Source organism: Triplophysa dalaica, chromosome 11, assembly GCF_015846415.1.
Source record: "Triplophysa dalaica isolate WHDGS20190420 chromosome 11, ASM1584641v1, whole genome shotgun sequence".
Lineage (NCBI taxonomy): Eukaryota > Metazoa > Chordata > Actinopteri > Cypriniformes > Nemacheilidae > Triplophysa > Triplophysa dalaica.
Genome location: NC_079552.1, coordinates 1915010 through 1925041, shown reverse-complemented (window position 1 = coordinate 1925041; position 10032 = coordinate 1915010). Strand labels below are relative to the sequence as shown.

Sequence of the window (10032 nt, the reverse complement as noted above, 5' to 3'; positions counted from 1 at the left end):
GCATCCGTCTTTGTTCAAGAACATTTTCTAAAAACCTTTTAACTTCTTTCCATTTTTGGAGAGACAGTTACAAAGGCGTTTCCTATTTTCTTTTAATGTTTGTTTTTTCATCCTGTTTCCCTTGTGCTAAAATATTTTCATCTTTAGTAAATCACATTGTGAAAGGCAATAGAAATAAAATGAAATTTAATAATGATATTCATAATGATGTTTGTTCTTATGCCTATATGAATGTATAAAGTTTCTATTTCAAATATGTACTTCAATATATCAATATTTCATGAAAATCTATTTTATTTGTTTATTTCCGCAAGCACTCAAGCTAACCAAAAAATGTTTAATGTTCTCGTTAAATTATGAAAACATTATTTCTAAATGTTCTAAATATTCCACTAACAGGGCAAAAATTATTTACACCAATGTTTTTATAACATCAACTTTTTGATAACTTTGAGAGAACTTCTGAAAGCATTCCCACTGTATATATTGATTTATCAGACATCGTTCACAAAACATTGCTGATTTCTAACATCCTTTCTTACTTCATATCAAGTGTATTGTATTGATTTGAAAAAGCTGTCAGTTTGTACATTTTCTTGAAGAATTATGCAGCATCAGTTTGATCTCAGGTCTTCTCGTGGGGTTTGTCACAGTAACTGTTGGAGATATAGTTGTTTCGTTTTGTTTATTTAAGTGTAGCTTTAGCCAAATCCTGAGCTTAATGCTGTATATGAAACTCCTGCAGTACCATTGAGAGGATTCAAAAGCGATAGATCTGTGAATGTATGTGTGCGTTTGAGCTCAGTTTTTAATCCTCGCTGATCTCATGAGACTACACACACACGACTGTGATAATACTCTCATTTTCTGGTTACCTGAACATTGATAATTCACACAGATTCTCTCTCTCTCACACACACACGGGTCTTTAACAACAGCTTAGGAAAGTCAAACACTTTAATTCCAAGTTAAAGACACGCAGATTAAACATAAAAGAGGTAGAGAAGTGAAGAGATACTCTTTCATCCATTCATGAAGATGCATTCAGATTCTCCTCTCTCGGCTTTTCTTACTGTGTGGCCTGTGGAGAAAGTAAACACATGAATTTGAATGAATCTCTTGAACACTCTCATGTATTCATACGCACACACACACACACCCACACAGATGGACACAGCACACTTTGAAGCACATGTCAAGATACAGATTTCTTTTCAAAATATTTTTTAGGATGTTTCTCAATAGATGTTCGTAAAGTTTTATAATATTAACAAGTCAATTGGTATGATAGAACATCTGCAGATCAGATAAGTACACTACCGGTCAAACGTTTGGGATCACTCACTTAACCCAAAACCAAGGAATTTTGCAGTTTAAATCTGTGTGAATTATTTTGTAACTAAAAGCATTCACAATAAATTAACTCTACTTTTTATTTAAGCACTTTAGAAGTAGTCACCCTTTGAATAGAATTTGCTAATCTTTCTCTGAGCATTTTTATAATCCAGCTTCTTAATGCCTCATCCTGGGACGGTTTTTAAACATTATTAAATTTCCATCTTTTTCAAAATCTTTTTTTAAATAAAATGCTCTAGAAAGAAATTAATATATTGGCACAATTGTATTTTTGTTCACACAAGCATTTCAAACATGGAAACATACACCTTTAGATTCAAGACTTTTAAGAGCACGAGAAACATTTTTGTCAAGTGATCCCAAACTTTTGATGGTCGCTAAATTTGTAGGAAGTAATTTAATTTGTGATTTTTGTGCACTATATTTGTATTATTTATCATTTTCTTCTGTAGCCTCTTGTTTTTAATAAGCGAACACCTCAATGTGCTGTAAGTCTAAAATATCATCATTCTTTATTCTCAGTTGTAATACACAAGTAAAAAATGTATCATCTGTTTTAAATAGTTTCAATTGGTGCAATGCTGATTATAATGGAATTGATCTGGTTTTGTATAGCCACAGTTTGTGTTTGTGTGTCAAAGTGTGTAATGGAGGTGTTAATGACTGCACTAAATTCAGAGCGATGCTGTTGGAAAATAACTCTCTCTTTCTTTTTATCCCTCCACTGCCCTTCATTTCATAGCCTCTTTAAACTCTACTACTGCGTCCCAATTTGCCAACTTTGTACTAAAAGTATGCACTGTTTTTGTAATGGAAGATTATATATATTTTAGCGTATAGCAAAACAATATGCACACACTGGGACATACTAACTGGAAGCGAAAGTGGCCGATGTTGAGATACAACATTGTGGCCAATAACTGTTACACACATCAAAATGAACCTCTTCATTCCATTAAGATATTTATACATTTATTATCTTGTATGTTATGTTTACTGTATACTTACATTTCTTATTTTAGTAACAAATCAATTATATAATTTATAAATGCAGTGCAGCATCACTAAACTCCTCCTACTTGCGGTGGATTGTGGGTAATATTAACCGTTGAGAGTGTGCATCCTCCTGCACTTCAAATTTCTACCTGAAATAGTAGACCATCCGATAATCTCTGAAATACTCTTTTCAACATTCCACGATTTGGGTCATACTTATGTACGACGGATAGTATGCGGATTGGGACGCAGTTTACGTGTTTTATGTAATTTAGACTGCCGATCTTTTAAGTGCAAAGTTAAATGGTCTATAAACGGTCTTTATTACTCCTTATCAAATTAACACAACTCACCATTTGAAAATTTTAGATTATGGTGAACAAATCATATCCCAGAAAAAAATATTTAAGATAAGAAAATGAAGTTTTTTATTTAAAATGATGAAATGCCTTTAAATCAAAGTCAATATGATAAAAAAAACTATGCTTCACAAATGGGCGAAATAAATGTTCTTCTTTTTTATTTTATTTAGTTATGGTTAAATGTGACTTGCACATGTTTTTGAAAAGTTGTGTAAACTAAAGGGTTTTGCTTTTTAATTGGATCATGAAACGTCTTTACTGTGTAATTTGATACATTCCATTCGTTTTAATATAAACTTAATTCAACTAAGGCTATACATTCATTAATGTTTTTGCACATATGTGTGAATGTGTGTGTGTGTGTGTGTGTCTGTGAAGGTGGGGTTTAGACGCTGTTGTTGGGACAGGGAAGGGGTGTGTGGGGGTGAAAGTGTGTCCCCTCTGTCATTGGCTCAGTGCCTAATGTCACATTATGCGTCTCATTGTGTCTTTGTGGTCTTTTGGGGTATAAATACAGCCTCCTTGATGTTCTCACACACTCATTCCTCATTCTTCCTGAAGACCCTCCGGCTCAACCGTCAGAGCAACCCGATACAGGACAAGTTCCTGCATTGACTTAACTTCAAGGCATTTTAAACTTAAGTCAAGTGGAGTTTTTCCTGAAGACCACGAGTTCTCAACCTAAACAGACAACGTTTAGTTCTTTTCAAGTTCTGTAGATTTTCGGCTTCAGACAAGATGGATTCTGACGCTGGGTCCACATGCAGCCGATCTTCATCCCCCGACCTGGCTGTGGACTCCCCTGCCAGCGTTTTTTTCGCTGACAAAATGTTCCAGGCGTACTCCGGTGACAGAGAATCGGTGCATCTCAGGGCTGAAAAGAATTGCGATCGCTCACACAGCTCCGCATCTGGCTTAAAAGGCTGTGCAGAAGTGGACCTCTCCAAAGACGACCCGCAAGATTTGCGGCTAAAAGTCAACAGCCGAGAGCGCAAGAGAATGCACGACCTGAATCAGGCTATGGACGGACTCAGAGAAGTAATGCCCTACGCACAGGGACCTTCGGTACGCAAGCTTTCCAAAATCTCCACCCTGTTACTCGCCCGAAACTACATCCTCATGCTGTCCAGCTCCTTGGACGAGATGAAGAAGCTCGTCAGTGACGTGTACGGAGCGAGCGCTCAGAGCCACTCGGCTAGACGAGTTCTACCCCCGGCTTCGGCCGCACCTGTCCCTCAGTTGCCTCTGCTGTCTCTTACCCCGTCCCTGCACTCTCTGGTGGGCAGCGGCTCAGCTGTGACAGTTGCCCCTCTCCGGCACACCTCAACGCAACCGACTGTGGCTCATGCTCCACGCTCATCCCCCACCGCTGGTTACTTGGGGTTCCCGGCCCCACCTCTCCACACAATGATGAAGGACCCTCTGCACCTCTCCAGCGGATACAGGCATTTCCCCGGCATGCCCTGCCCGTGTTCCCTCTGCCAGCCCCTTCCCGCGTCCACAGGCTGTCTCCACGGCCTCTCCATGGGGAAGTGATTCTGGTGAGGCACAGGCTTCACGCTGGAGTAGGCCTGATGTCGAAATACGGACTGATCCACACCTGGGTGTGTTTTGTATACATGTAAATGTCCTGTACAGAATTTCCTCTTGACAAGCTGCTGCTATTTTTGTACTGAAGAATGTTTTGTAATGTTGAAGTTGTCCAAAAGTGCTTTTGAATAGTCACTGAACTTGTGTGTCTTTTGTAGCAATACAGAAAACTGAGAATGTATAGTTTTGTTACCTCTCGTGGTTTGCTAAATATAAAATCTATTATTATCACGAAAAAATTCTCTTGTAGTTTTTCGACTTCTGAGCAATCCATTTTATCATTGTCAGAGAAGCGTACCAGATACTATTTAAAGGAATAGTTCACTCAAAAATGTAGTTCACACATTTAATCGACCTTATACAATTTCACACCTGTATAAATTACTTTGTTCAGATCAACACAAAGAAAGATATTTGGAAGTATGTTCCGGGACATCATTGACTACCATAGTAGGAAGAATTAAATGGTAGTCAAAGGTTCCCGAGATCTCTTTGTATTACTAAATTCTGCAAAATATCTCATTATGTGTTCAACAGAACACAAAAATACAATATTGTATTCTATTGTGGATGGTGTCTCATAACTGAAGATTGCAAACATTCTTCCAAATATCTTTTTCTGTGTTCATTGGAACAAAGACATGTATACAGGTTTGAAAGTTTTCTTTTTTGGATGAACTATCCCTATTTACATCTCATAAATGGGCATAAACAAGCACACAATATAGACCATTTTGCCAGATGTCAACATTGGTCCAGAACCACTTCCGTTCCATTGCTCACATACATAATTAGATTTTAAACATACTTAACATTTTTAGTTGGTTTTAAATGTCCTGTTGGTTGTTTTCTTCCGAATTCACATTGCTCCTGTTTTACAAAGTGGTCTATAGAGTTCATAGTAATATGAGTCCCTTTGGATAGAAGGGTCCCTTAAATGAATACTTCTAATGGACATAGAGTATAAAACCTAAACAGCAATTAAAAGATACATCCAAATGAAATAATGATCTACTAAAAAACATCTCAAGACGACATCTGCTCACACATTTCATGTCTGAGTGTCCTTTATGATGTATATGAATATCAAATGAGTCCATATGTGTTCATCCTGACCGCCACTCATACAACAATATTGTCCGCAACCTGTTTATGCCTTTATCGTATGCTAACAAACACAGGCATCATTTCAGCCCGCCATAAACGCTGCTTGGGCCTAAACCATCTGTACTGGGACTAGTTAATGTATGAGAGGAGAGACAGCCAGACCGCTCGGAGCCCGAGGCCTACGCTCAGCCATCAATCAGTGAGAGGGAGACGCAAGCTGTCGCCAGGTTGGCGCGTCGGCATTGTGTGGCGCACGCAGGGGACAGCCAGCGACCCTTTTCATGTTAGCACAGGAAGATTTGTCACTGTCCGATAAAGCTGTGATCATATTCAGTCCGGCCTCACCGGGAGTCGATTTCAGCAGGGCCCCTGACAGCTGTGCGCACCATCATTTATATTAGCTGGAGAGATCGACTGGAATTTGGACTGTTTGGTCATTCTGATATTGCCAGTACCCACATACTATAGTATACTATAATAGCTACTATAGAAAACCGTATAGTACATAGTATAATATAGTAAAGTGTAGTAAAATTCCTAGTGTTTTTTAACCTAACTATGGTAAAAATTATAGTTATTAGTTACTGTGATTTAGTTACCTTGTGTAATAAGTGTGTGTGCAATAGTGGAATTGGTATCAAAATTCAAAGTCTGACTTTAAAATCTGTGCATTAGTGTATTATTCTCCCAATTGTATTACTTCGGTCAGTTAATAAGAGTACGTTATGTAGTTTTTATTTTTTGTTTATTAATTAAATGGGCATTTTCATGTCTATACAAGAATCACTTAACTAACCGAGGTTGATATAGGATATAGAAAGTAATTAGTTACAAGTAATTAAATACTTTTTGGAGGGAGTAATTTGTACAGTAATCTAAATACACTAATAAATATGTAATTAGTAACTAGGTATTAATTACTTTTTCAGAGTAACAAGCCCAACACTGAAACTACATTATTTACTACTGTTTACCCATTATTACACATACCGTATATACTATAGGATATTTTTTATGTGAGTAGTTGAAGGTGTCGAGTTAAATTGTTAGGGCAAAAATGCACTTTATAATTTATTCCTCTGTTGTGTTAATTCCCAAAATTATTTGACGCACATGAAAGATATGCGTTGATGCGTCTGCTGTTCGAAAAGGCTTGGAAAAGTAGTTCGAGGGAGGAAATATTTGCCATTAGCAAAAATAATACAGGGTAGAGCAAATACAGAATATGTTATAATAAGGTCCAAACAATTTTATAAAGATACAAAATATCAGTGACATAAAGTCAGCAATGACATCATTTTGACACATCTTGTCTGTTGAAAGCAGTCAGAATGTGTACAATAATGCAGCTATAGTGGGAGTCAATGGGGTGATGAAAAGCACACGTCAAGCTTGAATTTTTTCTATTTACAAACGTTTGCTATTTATGCTGTTAGTTGTTTACGTAATCCTATCATCATGTTTTATTGTTGAAGGAAACCAGTACAGTTCTGCTAGTTGCATCATGGAATACTTGCAAGTGAAAGTTTTCAAAGTTATGTGATAGTTACTTGGTTCACTGGTTTTGATGAATGACCCAGAGTTTAATTTTCCTTGAGCAACAAGATGTGTAAGTGTGTTCATTTGGATGTATTTACAAACTGAGGGATTTATCAATTTTATTACTTGACTGAATTAATTCTGAAAATAACAATTCATTAAATTAAAACCAATTAAAGCAATTTGTGTAACAGTCATTTCACAACAATTACAGGGAATCAAGCACGACACAGCGTTGCATTATAGAGGAGAAAACATATCAATGCCAGGAAGCATGGCGTGGAAATCCAATATTTGTTTAAACTCGAAATCTTCATTTGTTGCGAATTCTTTAACACACAAATGCACTCAGTTTGAGACCGTCAGGCGTGAAAAATACACATTTCTCTTCACAGGAATCCCGGGGCCGACAAGAAAAAGATCAGAGGACAGATGAAGAGAGGTTCGCTTCGACTCCTCTCTTCTCCTCCCTCTCTCTCTCACCCTAAATGGGAGAAGACAATAGCACTCGCTTCGAGCACAAAGAGAGGGAGCAGGGGGCAGCCCCGTAACACAGCCCACTCTTTATGCCCTTTTTTCAGTGCGGTTAGCGGCCCGGTCGGCCTACAGAGGGCCCTGACACTCCAGACGCCAACACAAAGACGCTTAGCTCCTTATTTATGGGCCCATTGACAGCGCTAAAGAGCTCCTGTCAGGGGCCCGCTCACAGTCAGCTGGTGAACGTCCCAGCGGGGGGAGGCAGCTGCCATCCTGCCCAGAGAAGAAGCGCCCTCAGCGGGTCTCCGTGTCCCCGCGGCCCCCCTGAGTCAGGGCTCTCCCCCCTCCGGGTCCCAGGCACAGGTGGGTATGGGAAGCCGAACACATTGTGGGGATTACTGGGATCTGTGGGCCAGCCTGCTGTACGGGGATAATTAGACACATTGACTTGTGCAAAGCTGGTGTTTCCTGATTGGGGGCAGATGGTGACGGTCCAGAGAGATATAACAGCAGGCTGGGTATCTCTATGTGTACACATCGTCCGGTAAAGAAACATGAACAAAAACATATTGCCGCTGTCCTTTGGAAACCTCAGATGTCCACATTCGCCGTTTTTGGAGAAATTAAAAACACCGTGCTTTTTTAAATGATTACATCAATATTGACAAGCACGCTTTGATACTTTTTATTGGTTGAATATCTGCGAAGGACTCCAGCGATATACAAAACAGAAAATATTTTACTCGGATGCCTACAACATATATGTGCAAATATTTGAAAAGTTCACTTGCAAAAACAGATAACTGCGTTTTATAAAATGATTTAAAAAAATTACATTCCAATTCAATCAAACTGCAATTGGGCCGTATTGAACTAATAAATCAATCATCTTAGGTGTAGACAACCTGAATTTCATGAATTAGTAAAATTCTTCTCTTCTAGATCCAGCTTCTAGATACAACATTATTTATTTTATCTGTAACAAAAAATCTGAAAAAAACATTTTTCAAACATTCAGACTAGTGTTCTCATACCAAAAAATTTCAGTCAAGTGACCCTAAACATTTAACAGTGGTGTGCATAAGCTCATTCGTTACTCAAAGAGTCACACAGCGTTTGATAACAAGACATCTTGACTATTCTCTTCTTTGCTTTTGCAATCTGTTCTAAATACGACATTGCTGGATCATCTGATCAATACATGAATACGCCTTCTGTGGCCCCAGATTTAGACTGACAGAGTTAATTAGAGAACCAAAGGTCCCAATTAATGGGATTGGGGAGGGTTTGGGGACATATTGTGCAACATACGCACACATTGTTCAGTGTCTGGATAGAAGGAGGCTTCAATTAAGAGAGAGAGCAGGAGATGACCCGGTGACACCCGGTTAAACCACACTTCCCATCATCCTCTAACTGCCTACTGACAAGCAACATACAGCTGGGATAGGACTCCGTGACGCCCTTGTGTTAGGGGTCTGGGGTCTCAGGTGCGTGGTTAAGCACTCCCATTAGGGTTCGATCCATATGGCCTGTTCTGAATTGTAATGAGGTGATAAACTCCTCATGTCAGTTCCATTATGAGCACATTCATTTCTTGATTATGACGAGACAAACTCTCTCCCCTGAGACTAAACAGCATTTAGGATTTTCTGTCCTTGAATGAACAAACTTACTCTGACTGCCATTTTAAGACAGAATGTGTCAAATAAGGTTCATGTTTAAAACAAGCCTTTTGCATTTATGACCGCATTATCTTTTTAAAAGATGAAGCAAACGAAAGGCTCCAAAGAACAGTTCACCAAAGAAGTTTCACGATTCGGTAGCCTTTGTGATTCTTTAAATCAAGTTTTGCAGATGTGCACCCAGCCCTGCAGATTACGCAGCTCTTTTAAGTGATGGGAGAAACGAAGCTTTTCGGAGCTTTGAATCAATTGAACCCATCCAAATGGCTCTCGAAGCACTCGAAATGCCGCGTGCTGGCGACCCCTGCTGGTGAAAACGTTGCACAAAACAGTTGCAATATTTTAGGAATGTGTGTTTTTATTACAAACCAACAAATGATGTGTTTTAGGTTTTACACATGTTTATAAGTATAGAGTCATGAGTCGTGAGAATGCTCGGATGGAGTGCTTTTTGCTTCAGTGTTTTAGTTACAAAGCCTAATTTCTCTTTGTATATAACTTTTCTAAGAAGCATACCAGCCATAAACAATGTGGATTCAGTGATGCAAACATACTGTGCGGTTGTAATCCAAGGGTCTGGTGCACCAACAAGGATTACAGTGAACAGAGTTTAGGGCTAATCTATGGTTTGTCGATACTAGTTCTATTTTAATTTTAAACAGAGATGAACAAATCGTGGATTAAAACTTTAACCTGTATGTAAACCGTCGATTCATTTTGTCCGCCCTGATGGATTTGTCAGATTTTGACTCCCCGTAAAATTTCGACTCCCCGACTTCTGATTGGTTCATTCATTTAGGATGCTGCTTTGTGATTGGTCCCTATCTCTAACCTTCGTATGGGAAAACAGGGGAGACATAATCTCACGGGGGGAGTCAGAATTTGATACGACACAGGTGTAATTAAACAGCAACAGTGTT

General features: G+C 38.7%; 1 protein-coding gene across 1 annotated transcript; it reads left to right on the top strand.

The window, feature by feature from the left end:
* Nucleotides 1–3141: 3141 nt before the first annotated feature.
* Nucleotides 3142–4463, top strand: olig4 (oligodendrocyte transcription factor 4). The gene has a single exon (XM_056761268.1). The coding sequence runs from the start codon at nt 3453–3455 to the stop codon at nt 4248–4250; it is 798 nt and encodes a 265-aa protein (XP_056617246.1). The 5' UTR covers nt 3142–3452; the 3' UTR covers nt 4251–4463.
* The last annotated feature ends 5569 nt before the right edge of the window (nt 4464–10032 follow it).

Coding starts and splice junctions, on each gene's coding strand:
- olig4 (XM_056761268.1), top strand. CDS start 3,453: ATGGATTCTGACGCTGGGTCCACATGCAGCCGATCTTCATCCCCCGAC.